General features: G+C 57.1%; 1 protein-coding gene across 5 annotated transcripts in view; it reads left to right on the forward strand.

The window, feature by feature from the left end:
- Positions 1 to 16,047, forward strand: part of ANKS1A (ankyrin repeat and sterile alpha motif domain containing 1A) — a 182,794-nt gene that overhangs the window by 107,576 nt on the left and 59,171 nt on the right. For all 5 annotated transcript variants that reach the window (XM_028161275.2, XM_028161274.2, XM_028161278.2 and 2 more), the window contains one exon: positions 6,314 to 6,900. In XM_028161275.2, coding sequence (XP_028017076.2) covers positions 6,314 to 6,900 — 587 coding nt within the window. The remainder of the gene's footprint in view (positions 1 to 6,313; positions 6,901 to 16,047) is intronic.

The following is a 16,047-nucleotide window of genomic DNA, read 5'->3' on the forward strand; positions in this document are numbered from 1 at the left end:
TCAGCACAGGAAGGAAGCAGGGGGAGAAGAGGGCACATTGTTGAAGACCGTTCTCAAAAGTTGCACAGACCACTTTCACTTATAACCTACTGGGGGCCCAGTGCACAAATTTGTGCACCTTGAAAGGAACTGTGGGCTGCGAGGCTGTGGTGGGCACGGGCGGGTCTCAGCCCATCCTCCGCGCCCCTGCCCAGCCCCTCCTGCCTTGGCCCCCAGTCCCCTGTCTGCCAGCAGCCCTGCTCCCACTGCTGCCGCTCCCACACGCCGACGGTGCAGAGCGATGGGGGCCGGTGCCAGCAGCAGGTGTGAGTGGGGCCGGCGCCGTAAGCAGGTGCGATCGGTGGCTGCGATCAGGGCAGGAGGAGGTGGAGAAGCCCTGAGGGGCGATGGGTGCTGGCAGCCGCCACTCGCACCACTGACAGCGTCGAGCAATCAGGGCCGGTGCCTGTAGTAGGTGCGAGCGGAGGCTCCAGTGCCAGCTGCAGGTGCAAGTGGGGCCAGTGCCAACAGTGGGTGCGAGCAGTGGCACCGGCAGCGGGTGCGAGAGGTGGCTGTTGGCCCCGATCGCCCCTCAGGAGCAGGGGGAGGTGGAGAAGCCCTGAGGGGCGATTGGTGCCGGCGCCGGGTGCTGGCAGTGGGTGCGAGCGCCCGGTGGGACCACAGCGCACGGGAGCAAAGAATTTTCAGTAACCACCAGAGGCTCGCCCCGATGACAGCAACCAGCACCCCACCTTGGTCTGGCGCCCCCACTCACCTGCTCAGCCATCCCACCGCGGCCGATGCCCACCATGCTCTGCGCTCTGCCGCCTGCTGCCGATGCCCACCATGTTCCCCGCGTGCCCCCTGGTGGTCAGCGCACATCATAGCGACCGGTTGTTCGGTTGTTCAGTTGTTCCACCATTCGGTCTATTTGCATATTAGGGTTTTATATATATAGATTGGCCAGAACTTGGTCCTGGGGCTACACTTGGCTACAGCGAAGATGGGAAATGTAGTCTTCATTCGAGGTGGCTGTGAACCAATCTAAAAAATCCCATAACCAAGGAAGAAGGGGCAAGCAGTTAACAGTGCCGATGATGCAGGAAAGGCTGGACAGGTGACGTTTAGAAAAAGGGTTAGGCGATTAGGAGGCCATTAGTAAATCCCAGACAGGGAAATGCTTCCCTGAGGCAGGTGGGAAGAGATGAAATTATCCCCAGGTTTTGACAGGGAGTGGGTGAGGAAGTTGGATCTAAGTCTTCTCAGGAAATTTGTGACTATCTTCCAGGCGTATGTGTAGGTGCCGTGGGAAAGATGACAGTTTGAAAAGAGTGGAAGAGGTGAGGAACTGATCTCATGGTGATATCACAGTTCTCAGGAGATGAGCAAAAGGATGGCTGGCTTGGATTCTTGCTCTACCGCTAACTGGCTGATGACTTTGAGGAAGTCATTTAACCTCTTTAAGCCTCACTTTCTACGTGTAAAATAGGAATACAAATTCTTACCTCATGGTTGTCGTGGTTATTAAAAAACATTACTTAGCACAGAATCACTAGCTCCTAGTCCATTGAAGCGATTGGAAGCAGCTGAGCTAGATGAATGGGTAGAGGACTCAGTCAGTTGTTTCTTGAGTATTCGGCTCAACATTCCAGCAACTGGAGAAGAGGAAGCAGATGGCTGCGCATGCCCACGTTGGAACTGGCAGGAGATCAAGGGAGCGGAGTGGCGAGTGTGCTGTTAAATCAGGCACAGATGTCACGCTGGTCGCACAGGATCCTCAGAGCTGGCGGGTTACTGTATTTTTCCACGTATAAGATGCCCCATGTATAAGCTGCCCCCCACTTTTCCAACCCCAAATTAAGAAATCAATATTTTAAACATTTTGCTGGTTTACCTCTTAAGGCCTTCTTCTTTTTTGGCATCTTAAGGAGTTGTTCTTCCTGTTTTCTCCACTGTCAGATCATACACTCAGTGGGAGGAGGTCCAAATTGTCTCTCTGCAGCTCTATTTCCATGCTCTTTTCATAGCTGATTACATTCAGTTTGAATTTTGCAGAGTAAGACAATCGCTTACCGGTATTTATCTTTTTATTTTTTGACACTTTATGGACTCAGAATGCTCCGGTCCCTGTTGCATCTGTGCACTCCACCTCCACCTCCAATTACGGCATCAGCTGACGTCAGTAACAATAAGGCTCGTGATTGGAGGAAGCCTGTTTGACAAGGTATGGGCAGCGAGGCACCCACACGGCTCCCTCCTCTGCTGCCCCTCGATTTTCAGTCTTAACAATTTTAGAAAAAAATAGTGTCTTATACACGGAAAAATACGGTAACTAGGGCAGTTGGAGGGGCCAGAGGTCCAACAGCAGGCAGTGTACAGGCTCAGGAGGTGCTGAAGGACATGGTGGGGACGTAAGGGCATCAGGACAAGTCGAGGGGCCCCAGAGCGGTGCTGTATCTGAGGGTGCTGCCGAGGGTGGCGAGGCCCCTGGCCACTGTGACATGTCACCTTGAACCAAACTTGCAAGACTCCTGGGCCTGCCCTGGCGCTTGCATTTTATTCCGCCCGTTTACAGGGCCGCTCAGGAGGTAGCTGGCTCTTGGCAGAGTCAGGAGAAGAGCGCCGTCTCTGCGTGCAGTGTTCGCGTGAAGAGCAGCGGGGATGGTTGTAGATGGAAGAGGATGGTGAAGGCAGCTTCCATTTTCTGAATGCGTCCTACCGGCCAGCCACGTGCTGAGCTCGTTTACACCGCTTCGTCGTCAAATATGCAGACAGACCTTCTGGGAGGGGCTATTTTTACCCCCAGTTCGTAGATGGGGAAGAAGTTAGGTGTTAGAGCTGGGCCTTCAGCCCTGGTTGGCGGGATGCAAAGCCTCTTTAGCCATGAGGTTAAGTCATTTCACCCGGATCCCTGCTCTGCTACTCACATTCTTAACATCAGGAGCTGGGAGGAACGTCGGTCGTCTAAGCACAGATTCAAACCTGACTTCTCAAGCCCTAGAGAATGCAGCCCAGCCGCTCATTTTTGAAAAGGACCCGGAGAGGAGACGCCGCGGGGCTGGCTGCAGCGCGGGCTCCCCTTCTGTTCCGCTGGTCGCCACGGACCAGGGTGGACTCAGTCTACTTGTCTGCTCAGATGCGATGTCCAGCCGATGTCTGCGTGACCTCGCCAGCACTCGCCTCTGGGGAAAGGGAGGTGACCCTGCAAAAGCAGTTTCTGACGCTCACACAGCGACCAAGCCATTAGAGGGTTCAGTCCTGATGGAACAGAGCAGAGCAGTCTGGGAAATTGGGAGTACCCCAGCTTTCTCCTCTGGGTCTGAGGATTGATTTGACTTAGAGAGTCCTCACGAGTTGCATTTTTTTCAGCCTAATTTAAATGGGCAGGGGTGACTAAGAATGTGTAAGTGTTAAAATGTTATTATTCCAAAGCCCTTGAGGTCCCCACGGATCATCATAGTAATTACATTTAGCCCGGCGGACCCCTTGCTGCCGCAGCTCACAGCGTGGAGCAAAGTGAATTACGATGGCAAGTTGAGGGGCTGGGGGTTAGCAGGCTGGAGCGTCCTGTTCCGTGGAGCAGCTGGCCTTGGTGTGTGAGGGCGAGCGCGAGGAACCGGGCCTCCGCACGCCCTGCTCCCTTCTCTCCTCCCCCCGAAGCCAGGCTGCGAGGAGTCCCGGGCAGGTGGGGGGGGGGGGGTGAGCCTTGTCATTCCAAAGGTGGGAGCACGGTGAGTGCGTCAGCCTGAGGTCCTCCTGGTGACTTCCTATGCTCCGTCAAGTTCGGTGGGTGTGGTTTCTCTCACGGGGTTAGGACCCTCAGAAGTTCTTCCTCTTCACATGTTCCCTTCTCCACAAGTTTCCATGTCTCTCTTCTGCCCACTTCCTCCCCCGGCATGAGTCTGGTATTGAGCTGTTGGCATCGGTCTCTCTTTCTTCATTGAAGGCTCGCTTGAATGGCAGCTGCTAGACAGGGCCTCATTGTGGGTCCCCGGCAGCAGGCAGAGCGTGTCCACCCACGCAGCGCGGCCACGCTGGCTCCTGATTCTGGGCTCTGGTGTTTCTCTTTTGTTGTTGGACTTATACCCCCCGACCCCCGCTCCCCCCCCCAAATTGTTAAGTAAGAAGCTAGAAGCTGAGGCAAAGAAATGGGAGCCGGTGCTCTGTTACCAAGTCCTTCCTGTGTCCAGCACAGTCCGAGGGACAGGCACCTCGGGCAGGACCTGCAGGGGCCGGCATTAGGATAAGCCCTCGAGGTGGCAGGTTTGCAGTCCCCCCCTCGCCATTGGATGTCAAGTGCCGTCCTCTCGGGCCCCACCCGCGCAGCACAGGGCGGCTGTGTTCGGCGCCAGGGTTCCTGTGTGCGCCTGGCCCTGGAGGCATGGTGTCCGGGCTGAGCTCGGCTGTGTGGAGCTCTCTGTTCCCAGCGTTTCTTCTCCCCGGGGACTGATGGGCCTGTGCTGTGTTTGTTCCGTGCTCTGCCCTGACCTCTGGGGAGCAGGGCTTGTGAGTTAGGGGTGAGAGTCCTGGAGCAGTCAAGTGTAGAGGAAGGAGACGCCAAAGTTCATACTTGTGGGCTCCTGTGGATACGTAATCCGCAGAGTGCAGTTAACCGCCGCCCCGCGCAGCTCTGCAGGCTCGCCAAAGCGGGACAGACGGAGGAGCCGGAACTGCTCGGAGTGGAGCCGTCCCTGGTCACCGAGAGCTGGTTGTTGACCTGCCTTCAGGCTGTCTGGAGGGAGCAGTCCTGGGGCACAGCACCGTGCCCTGCAGGGGGCCTGCCCTAGTGCACCAGGTTTCTGAAGTGCACCCCTCTCCCGGGCACTGAGCCTCAAGAAGGGCTCTCAGGCTGCAGGCAAGCTGATGGGGGAGAGTGGGTGCTACCCAGGCCCCAGGCAGGGCCCTACAGCGCCCATGGAGGGGGAGAAGTTTGCCATCACAGACGGGGAAGACTTGGATTCTCATCACCACCCTAACATAAAAGGGATTTTGAAGGACCGTGCAGTCCAACCTACTTATTTTAGATACTGAAGCCCAGCAAGTAGAGCTCACTGCCAAGGCCGCACAGCTCTCAAGCAGCACGGCCAGGAGAGCCAGGTGCCAGACACCTGGGTTAGAGCCTCCCCCACCCCCTCGGACCCACCACCAGCTGCCCGAGGGCCTCCCATTTCTCATCTGTAAAAATAGCCAAACGCGGCCCTTTCAGTTCTAAGATTCTTGGATCTCAGGGACAGTTCTTGGGAGCCTTGGGCAGACTAGGGAGTCGTTTGGTGTAAGTGCATAGCTTCCACTTCAGAGGAAGTAAAGCTGAACTCTGGCTCTGGAATGTGTGCTGGGATTGGATGCAGGGCTGTCTTCTGCCTGCCGGCGTGGCTGAGAACCTCCTCATGGGTCCGCTCACGCGGGCGAGCCCTTGGCGTCCCGTGTGAGCCCAGGTTGGACACTGGTTTGGTCAGTTTTTTATGCTCCTCCAGGGCCGAGGCATTGGTGCGGGGCAGGGCACAGGAGCGCGGGCCCGGGGGCGGGGCGTCGGGTGCTGGCGTGGGTCTGGAGGCCCAGGAGCCGCCTGGCACTGGCCGAGTAGACCGTTCTGTGCTCAGTGGGCCAGCTGGGGTTAAACTAAACCAGTCGGAGCAGCTGGGAGGCTTCGGGAAAAGAGGAAAGTGCTGCCGCAGAAGGAAGGATGAGGCGTGGGCTTAGCCCCTCCGAGGAAGGAAGCGTCATTTCTCGCTGCTTGTTTTGCACTTTCAGTTAAGGAATTCCAGAAGTTGCAGGTTGGGATCCTGACCTTCCCTTCCCTCCGTGCTGCTCGCCAGAGGGCGGGCGGGCGGGTGGCGACTCTGAATAGCACTTGGCCTTCCTGGGAGCCTATCAGATGTTCCAGGAGCGGCCCTCGCTCACACTTGCTCGCTGGCGCGCTCTCCCTCCCTCTCACTGTGCTCTGCGCTCGCTCCTCTCTCCTCTGTCCTTTCCCAAGGCGGGATATAGTTAGCACTTCTCGCCTTATATAGCAAGGTCTGGTCGTTAATGCTGACGGAGCCTCCCAGGGAAGGCTGCCAGGTGGCACTATCCAGGCCAGTGTTTGGAATTTCATAAATGCTCTGACTGGGTACAAATTGAGCGTTAAGAACAATACGAAACTGTTTTCTTCCTTCCTCACTCCTCTCCCCCTCTGCCCTCTCCCAGCCCATTCAGCGTATCTCTCTCTCTTTCTCTCTCCCCCCCCCCCCTCCCTGTTTTTGAATTCCTCTGCTCTGCCGTCTACTCGCTGCTTTGGAACTTGGTTGATTTTTGCCACGTTTAATTTTTTATTTCTCTCTCTGTCCACTTCAAGACCACAGGCGGAGCAGCAGCGGCCAGAGCCAGGACTCCGCGGAGGGGCAGGACGGGCAGGTCCCTGAGCAGTTCTCCGGGCTCCTCCACGGCTCCTCCCCGGTGTACGAGGTGGGGCAGGACGCTTTCCAGCTGCTCTCTGCCACCAGCCAGAGCCTTCCAGAAGGGTCCCCCGCGCAGGGCACCTGCCACGAGGCCGGCATGCAGCTGGAGGAGGCGGGCGTGCACGCTCCCGGAGGCTCCCCGCCTGGCGGCCTGGACCGGAGTCAGAGAGGGGGCTACCCAGCGGGCCTGCCCACCTCCAACAGCCTCCCGCACCCCGAAACTCTGACTCACACAGCATCTCCACACCCCGGTGGTGCCGAGGAGGGAGACCAGAGCGGGGCCAGAAGCCGAGTCCTTCCCACCAGCAAACCCAAAGCCGAACTCAAGCTCAGCCGCAGCTTGTCCAAGTCCGACTCCGACCTCCTGACCTGCTCGCCCACGGAGGACGCTGCGATGGGGAGCCGGAGCGAGTCCCTGTCCAACTGCAGCGTCGGGAAGAAGAGGCTGGAGAAGTCGCCCTCCTTCGCCTCGGAGTGGGATGAGGTAAGGCCACCCGCTCCCCTGTGCGCGACTCCCAGGCCCAGGTTGTGGCCAGGGTGCCCCTGGCGCCTTCACCATGGCCAGCGCGGCTCTGACCGCGCGAGGGAGGCAGGCCCCGAGTGGCCAGGCAGGAGGTCTCCCTGCCTGGACCGCAGAGGACAGGCCCACCTGGGTTAAGCTGGAGGGTGGGGGCAGCCCAGCAGGACGGAGGTGGAGGTGCTCCCTCAACCACATGCTGTTCGGAAATACTAGCATGTGGATCCTGTCAGCCCCCTGAGGGGGTCATGCTCATCCCGAAGATGCTTGAGTCGAGGCCCTCCAGGGTCTTCAGGAGGGAGGGCGGCCCGGGTCGGCGAGGAGGGTGGAGGGAGGGGCAGGCTCTGGGAGCAGCTGCTGAAAGGGGCGCCTCCGTGGTGGTTCTGACTGCGTCCCCTGGAAAGCCCCACACCTCTCCCACAGAATCCTCCTGCCCACCCACACCCCAGGTGGGTGAGGCGAGGGAGAGCGGGTCAGGAAGCAGGTTAGTGGGGAGAGAACATCCAGGTCTCCCACAAGCATTGTTGCAGAAGAATTGAAATATGTGCCGAGCACTTCCCCGCGGCCTGTGGCATGCCAGCTGGGCAGGAGAATGTTTCTCGGAGAGTGGTAAACACCGGGGAATGTTGCAGGGCTACCCTGCAGGCTTCTGGCTGGGAGAAAGCTGCCTTTGAGGTGGACGGGACGGGGCCTGTCTCCTAGGAACACTTGCGGGAGATGAATTTAGCTCTCGTGAGGGGGAGCAGGACAGCTGGCACGTCCATGGAGCGGGCTGTGGACTGCATGCCTGGCCGGCTCTGTTCTGGTTGCAGCTGCAGAGCATGTAAACCACAGCGAACCCCATTTTCCTGTGGGAGCAGCAGGCAGCTCCTGCAGCACCTTATCTCCAGACGAGGCCGTCGAGGGGCCGGGTGTGGGAGCCTGTGCCGGGCGCAGGCCACCGGAGGGCACTGGGAGGGACATGGCAGGCCCCGCGGAGGCCACACTGTGTGTGTGGGCACCTGTTCGCCACCTTTGTCTGCAGAGCAGTTCGCCTCACTCCAGTCCGGCGGAGAACGCGGCCTCTGGCCCAGGCTGCCGGGCAGGGAGCCGCCAGCAGAACTCGTCTATGAGGAAGATGAGTGCACTTCGCTGAGGTGGCGGACAGGTGGAGAGAGAACAGCATCAAGGGACGTGTGAGCGGGAGGAAGGGGCTTGAGGAAACGTCACAAAGAAGTGGGATTTGGCGTGCAATTAAAGGGCCAGTGTTTGGTTAAAACCAGATCGAAGGAAGTGGCTGAAGAGAATAGTGTGCACAAAGGCATGGGCTTGGAAGCGCCGAGGTCACTGGGCCTCTGTCGGGTGTAGTTTGCACAGGGAGAGTGAGAAATGAGTAGAAAGTGAGACTGGGACCATATCGTGGGAGGGCCTTGAGCTGAAGAGGATTTGATCTGATCTGAAGGCGGTATCTCAGCAGGCGCCCGGCCCTCGTACGGGCTCCACCGTTTCCCCTGGAGAAGCGCGCGCTCGAGAGGTGCCCAGCTTCATGGACGCGGTCTGTGTGGGCCAGTGAAGCCGTCGCCTCTTGGCCTCTTAATGAGAGGAAGTGCATACGCTGGGGCTTCCTGTGCAGGTGGACTTGCCGGGGGGGGACAGTGAACCGGGGCCTGTTCAGGTGTCCCGGCCAGTCTGTGTGTGGCCCAGAAGCAGGTACATTTTAAATGAGAAAACACTAGAGGCAATTGAGGTCTTACTGGGAAGAATCCAGAAGACTGAGCCTTGCTTGCAGAGTAAACGCTAACAGGCCCTGTCTGTGCCGCCCGGCGGGGCTGAGTCCTGTCGTAGTTTTTCTGGACGTCTGTGTCTGGAGAGCAACCTCAGGAGCACTTCCCAGCCTTCGGACACTTGCCTAGAGGGCACCTCAGCCTGGTGCTCCCACTGCCCCTGGCCGCGCCCGAGGCTGGTGCCTCTGTGCTGGTGGCTTTTCTCGTTGTCATCGTCGGATCCCCGTGAGGTGGGAGGGCTGCCCGGAGGCAGAGGAAGGCTCTGGGCCCAGGCGGCTGTGGTCCGGCGCCCGGTGAGGTGGTTGTGCTGTGAGCTGCCCAGGCCGCACCCGGTGAGGTGGTCCAGGCTGCCGGGCAGGGAGCCTCCATGAGGCAGTCCACGAGGCTCCGGCCCGGAGCCAGGAGACCTGGCTTTGAGCCCCAGCTCCACCGACTCCGCCTTGATGCCTGGGAGGCCTCAGGAGGCCTCAGTGTTGTTGCTTGTGAAGCAGAGGCGGTCAAGTCAGGGTGTCAGGGTTGTTTTTACCAATTAGACAAGTGCCTAGCACAGGCTTTGTGTGTAAGTAGTGCATGCCTGGTAGATTATTATTGTGCCTGGAGCTTTGGAGAATGAGTGAGGCCTGGTGTCTGCAGACCTTAAGAAGGCAGAGCTTACAGGGTGGTCCAGTGCTGGGAGCGACCGGGAAGCAGTCAAGTTCAAGCCCCTCAACTCAGGAGCTCCTGCACGGCTCTGCCCCACCCCAGACTCCCAGGGGCCGCCCGGCCTCGGAAGGAGGGCAGGCGCCCCATTGTTGTTTGAGGAATTGATGAGCCTTTCTGCTCCTCCCTGAGCGGAGAAGAGAGATGAGAGAGACAGTGGCCGGCCTCTCTGATGTTTACTTTTCAACAGTGCTCTACCTTGGTTGGTCCCCCACTTGTCGGTGAGGGCTCCGCTCCAAGGCCCCTCGTGGATACTTGAATCGCGGATAGTAATGACCCTGTGTTTCCTATACATGCCTCCCTGTGATAGTCTTATTTATAACCAGGCACAGCAAGAGATTAGCAACAATAACTAATAATAAAATAGAACAGTTACAGCAATATATAGTAATAAAAGTTATATGTTCTCTCTCTCTCTCTCTCTCTCAAAATACCTGATTGTACTGTCCTCACCTTTTCACTTATAGAAAGCGCTTTACGGCCTCCCTTTGGCATACCTGAACTGCTAGCACCACCACTGCTGTTGCTCTCTGGGGCCATCCTATATAATAAAAGCCCAATATGCAAATTGTCCCCTCGGGTGGTTGTCCCACCAGGAGACTGGGAGTTCGACTGCTCGCTATGACATGCACTAACCACCAGGGGGCGGTGTGGAATATGGCAGGTGTCGGTGACGCGGTGCTGGCAGCAGGCGGCAATGGAGGTGCTGCCGGGTCTGATGGGACCCACTGGATGGTGGATAAGGTGAGCGGGTGGCACCAGGCCAAGGCAGGAGCGAGCGGGGGGCTGATTATCCCGCTGATCGCCCCGCAGACAGCAACCAGCAGCAGTGTGTGTGTGGGGAGGGGCTGCCGCCTGGCTCCCAGGCACTGAGGGAGCCGGGCAGGGGGCCCGGCCCTAATCGATCACCCCACAAGTGGTATGGTGGAGCAGGTGAAGGGGTGGCACCAGGCCAAGGAAGGGTGCCAGGTGGGGCTGCAAGGCTGGGGGACGCGAGCTGGGGCCCGATCTCTGCAAGGCCACCCCAAGGGACCCCCTCCTCTATGCACGAATTTGTGCACCGGGCGTCTAGTTAATCTATCTATATATAAAAGCCCAAGCGACGGTTACAACCAGTCGACCGAACAACCAGTCGACTGGTTACTATGACGCGCACTGACCACCACTGGGCAGACGCTCAACGCAGGAGCTGCCCCCTGGTGGTCAGCGTGCTCCCACAGCCAACCTCCCGTGGCCGGCCATCCTCCCGTGGTCTTCCCCCCCACCCCCCGGCCAGCCGGCCCTGATTGGCTCCAATCGGGACTGGGCAAGACGGCCCCAATCGCCCTGATCACCGGCCAGGCCAAGAGACCCCACCTGTGCACAAATTCATGCACTGGGCCTCCAGTAGTAAAATAAGGGTGACTTGAACACAAGCCCGATGCTGCCATGAATGTCAATCTGATAACAGAGCTGGCTACTAAGTGGCTAACAGGCGGGTAGCGTGTACAGTGTGGAGTTGCTGGAAGATGGGATGATTCACGTCCTTGGCGTGATGGAGTGGGATGGCGTGAAATTTTCATCATGCTACTCAGAACAGTGCACAATTTTAAACTTACTGTTTATTTCTGGAATTTTTTCATTTAATAATCGTGGTGCGGTTAACCACGGGTACCTGCAGCCGCAGCGGGCACCGCGGTGGGTGAGAGGGTCGGCTGTGATGCCAGCAGTGGCTGCTGGGTCGGTGGTGGCTTGGGATGAGGGTTCGTGGTTGGAGCATGCGCAGCCGATGGGCGGGGAGCCGCTGCCTCCACACAGGCTGCTCCTCGTTAATCGCCCGGCGAGGGCACTTCGGGAAGTTAGCCTGCCAGGTGAGCCTCTGAGATGGGGTCTGTCGTGACTGCGTGCCCCCTGCTTTCCGTGGTGCTTCTGGTAACTAATAGAGTTGGCTTTAAAAGTGCTCAGTGTGCCCAGCTGGGGTGGCTCAGTCGTGGAGCGTCCATCCAGGAACCAAGAGGTCGCGCGTTCGATTCCCAGTCAGGCCACATGCCCTGGTTGATACGTTCCTCTCTCACCAATGTTTCTGTCTCTCTCCTCCTCTCCCCCTCTCCCTAAAAGTCAATAAAAACCTATTTTTTTTTAATTTTTTTTAATTTTTATTGATTTTTTTTTTACAGAGAGGAAGGGAGAGGGATAGAGAGCTAGAAACATCGATGAGAGAGAAACATTGACCAGCCGCCTCCTGCACACTCCCTACCGGGGATGTGCCCGCAATCAATGTACATGCCCTTGACCAGAATCGAACCTGGGACCCCTCAGTCCGCAGACTGATGCTCTATCCACTGAGCCAAACCGGTTTCGGCAAAACCTATTTTTTTAAAAAGCGCTCAGCATCCGACGAGCTCTGAATCCGAGCTTCAGGAGGCGCTGTTCTCGGTGGTCACGGCTCTGCTGTCTAACCCCGGCCTCACAGAGTTGACACTGGCAAGCGGTACACGACTGAAACTTTGAACACAGGAGGGGAACCCCACACCTCCCACACAGCCACCCTCTGGAGCGTTGGGTGGATTTCCAGGTGTGGGGTCTCGGTGTGTTCCCAGACTTGTACTGGCTTTCCTCGCCGACGGCTGCCTGTCGGATCCAGGCACTGTCTGCATCTGGCTTCGGCCTCTTCCAGGGGCGCGTGCTCTATGCCTGGCTGTCTCCTGAGTTTGCCTCGTTGAGGTTCAGTCCCCGGGTGTTGGATGCTGTGTAGGCACTCCATCAGCCCTGCCTCCCCTCCCTGCCTTCCCGGGTGAGTCCCCTCCCCCGCTGACGGCCCTCCTCCTGGGTGGGACCCTCCCAGCAGCTGCTCTCCCTGGGCTCGGGTAACCAGCCTGGGGCTCCTGGCTGGGCCAGCTCCCCTCCCTTGCTACGTCCGGTGCCCTACCCAGACCTGTGTAAGTGACCCCTTATTAAGCTCCTTCGGCCGCCCGGTCTGGACGGCCACCCTTCTCCTGCGGGGACCCTGGGTGATACAGATGTTTCAGGCACTGTTTCTGTCCCCTCTGAGCAAGCTGGCTGGCCGAGTGCCGTAGCAGAGAACACGGCTCATGCGTGTATACTATGAATTAATCTTCGCCTGCCGATGAACAGAAGGTGTCGATGCACAGCCAGTGTGCTGGGAAGCAGGGGAACGTCACCCAGCTCGAAGCCTTCCCCACTCCCAGTCACAGGAAGAAAACTGTTCTCATTCCCCCGAGCTGGCAGTGTGCTCAGTGTTTCAGCCCTGGGCGCCTGAACCCGTCTCCTCCGCGGGGTTACCCTCTGTCCCCGAGTTGTCTGCCGCACCACCGTGTACACACGCGTCAGTCAGCGTCTGAAGTCACTCCCTGGTAGGAACGAGAACAAGGCTCCGGTCAGGCTGCGGTCAGGCTGCGGTTTGAACGTATGAAAGTCTGGGTCCGATAGGTCTCCCGCACCTGCCTTTGAGTGGGACTGGAACTTCTGAAAGAAAACCACACGAGGCTGCTTGTCTGCTTAGCATAAACATGAGTCATTCAGGCCTTGGCTAAAGGCTGAGGGATAAACCCGTTTGGTAATCAGCTTCCGTAAATAATAAACCAGTGGAAAATGCGCAAACAACAGGACAAACTTCGTGTGCATTTTGTACAAGCTGAGGATAACTTCTGGGCAGGGACTTGGGGAATGTCCCAGTTTCGTCTGAAATGGTAACTGAGGGGACCCTAGTCCCTTTGTGAACCATGAGGTGGCAGCGTAGGGAGAGCACCCCCCGCCCCCAGGGCCCAGCCTCCCCTCTCCAGCCAGCTGTCCAGTTGGAGCATGATGTCATCAAGAGAAAAGCTGATTGGTCCAGCTGCACAGAGGCCCAGGCGTCTTTAACCCTTTAGGGCTGCGTGTGCAGGAAGAATCGCCGTGGTGGGAATGAAGAGGGCCGGCATAGGGGTTTCCACTGACAGGCCCGCCTCCGCTCCGCCTCCGGCACAGGTTGTCCCTGACCGTGTGCACAGCGGGCGGTCCTTTCTGCTGAGCAGAGCGTCTCGCTGTGATCGAGAATGTGACATTCCGCCCTCTGGGGACAGAGTAGAGCCTGGAGTGTCTGCTTAAGGTGCTTCCGTGTATACACTGAAGTCCCAGCTTTTATCCTGGAACCTCTAAAGTTCCCTCGGTTTTAAGTGGTCTGTTAAGATTGAGTTTTTTTCATATTTTAAAAATAATCTCATCCTGGCCAGGTAGCTCAGTTGGTTAGAGCGTCATCCGATACACCAACGTTGTGGGTTTGATCCCCAATCAGGGCACATTCAAGAATCAATCAATGAAGGCATCCGTGAGTGGAACAACAAATTAATCTCTCCCCCCCACCTCTCTCTCTCTCTTTCCCTCTCTCCCTCTTTGTCCTCCTTCCTCTCTTTCTCTAAAATAAATAAACATTTTAAAAAATAAGAATGAGTAATAATCTCACTTATTTTATAGGCAGTCCTGAGTAAACAGCCTGGCCTTTGTCTGCAGACCCCGGTGCTGGCTGGCCGGGATAAACATGAACGTGGGGGCGCTTCCGTGGCCTCAGTGCCGACAGGAGAAGCGTCATGTTCTCAGGAAGAGCTGGAGGCCGTCCCGGCTCTGCAGTGCCCCGCTGATGAGGAGTCTGGTGTGCCCTGCCCCGGCTCCCTCCCCCGCCCCCCTAGCCTCTCTGGATGAGGTCATGCCTCTAACTGGACAGCTGGCTGGACAGGGTGGGGCGCCTAGGGCCTGCCTGGAAGGTGCCCTCCCTGCCGCTGCCTCTTCACTTCTCTTAAGGCGAGTCTGGGGGCCCGACCTCTCTTTTCTCCCATTTTCATGCTTTTTCTGCTCGCTGCTTCCGCTCTGCTCTTTGCTCCTGTTCCTGCCATTTTACTCACCCTGCTTCTTTTTTATCTCTTTTACCCCCCATTTTCCTGTTCTCCCCGTTTCATCGATGCTTTCCTGCATCTTTACTGCATCCTTCCTTTTCTCACTTCCGTTCCTTTCACACTTACTTTTCCTGGTGGCGTCCAGGAGAGGTTTTCTCAATAGCCTGTCCCTCTCAGCATTCGCCACCAGAAGGGTTTTCCTTTTATTTTCTCCTTTTAACATTTTACCCATTTATATATTCTCCAGAGCTGGGCTCCTCCCTCACGTGCCGCCACCCACTGCCCCACCCGGCTGCCTCGGGACAGGCCCCATCGGGCACCCCGGAGGGGTTGTGGTATTTGTGAAATTGCTAGCAAGATGAGAATGTCCCTTTTCTCCTTTTTTGTGTAATTACATTTAAACAAAATGAAAACACCCCACATCAGACCAAAAGCTGAGTGACAGTGAATGTAGGCAGATCTATGAGAAGAATTTGATCTTTATTCCAGTGCCTACAGAGGCTGAGAATCCGAAACATTTTCTGGAACATTCTTTATATACTTTGGTTCTGGTTTTGTACTCTCCCCCACCCCCAGTAATGGCATCAGTGGTATACAGACTGAGTGATTGTGTATAATTTAGGGAATAGTAGTTTATCTTATGTTATTCCAAGCATTGTTTTAAGGAACAAGTAAGGTATTTTCACGTAATGGACAATAATATCACATCGACGTGTGTTTTTATGATTGTTCGTGGGTCCAGGCAGTTTGTTGAGCGCCTGCTCCGTTCCAGGCATCGTTCTAAGCACTGGGCTGAGCAGCCCGGCCTCCGCCTCGTGGAGCCCCATCCCAGAGGGTAGAGGGCCCAGTGAGGTGGCCCCATGGCGTGCTGCTTGGCGAGCCGTGGAGCTGAGGAAGGGATGGAGCCCTGGGAAGAGGGGCTGCAGCCCGTGGGGCGGCCAGGGAGACCCCGGAGGAGGTGGCGGCCAGCCTGCGGGGGGGCAGGGCTGAGCTGCCTTCTCTGTAAGAGAAATTTATAGTTCAGTTCTACACCCGCTCTGCCTTACACATATTCCTATTACTCAACTTCTGCTTTTAACGTCCTTTCTCTTTCTCTTTTGCCATTGTTGCTTCTTTTCTCATCTTGCTTTTTCACCCTATTTTCCCCCCCAACTAAGCTGTTTTGGGTTACTTTTTTAACATACATAGGTACCTATGTACATACGTGATATACACATGCGCTTACATGCACACATACATTCTAAGCAATTGAACTAGAATGGAATCTGAATTTCTAGGAGTTTCTCAGATGTCGTTGTCCTTGTCATCACCCTGGGCCAGGGTCGTTGGGTGGGTTGTGGTGGAGGGCTGGGTCAGAGGTCATCGTCTCATTAGGTGCATTTCCACGGGTGCCTCACGAACTTAAAGCAGAAGTGAAATCTAAACTCTGGGATTTTAAGGCAAGGGGGAGGACTTGAACAGTGTTTAGACCGGAAGACGGGCAGGAATCTAGAAAATGGGTGTCCCGTGAGAAGAGCAGCGACGAGATGTTGCAGGAGTCAGGGCGGTGGTCTGGTGTCAGCACCGCACAGAGGGTGCTGGTGCCCAAAGGCACCCTGCGGGCTGAGGCCTGACTGGTCTGCCGCGCGCCCTGGCGCCCAGGCCCGCAGGTGCCACGCAGGTCATTGCAGCCAGGCAGGGCGCGCGGTGCTGGCAGCCTCGGGCATTCTCGGGCCTGCGTGCCCTCGGTGTGGAGGGCGCTGGCTATGCGCCCGCTGTGGAGTGTCCTTTTGTGCACACGCACC

Source organism: Eptesicus fuscus, chromosome 10, assembly GCF_027574615.1.
Source record: "Eptesicus fuscus isolate TK198812 chromosome 10, DD_ASM_mEF_20220401, whole genome shotgun sequence".
NCBI classification, from domain to species: Eukaryota; Metazoa; Chordata; class Mammalia; order Chiroptera; family Vespertilionidae; genus Eptesicus; species Eptesicus fuscus.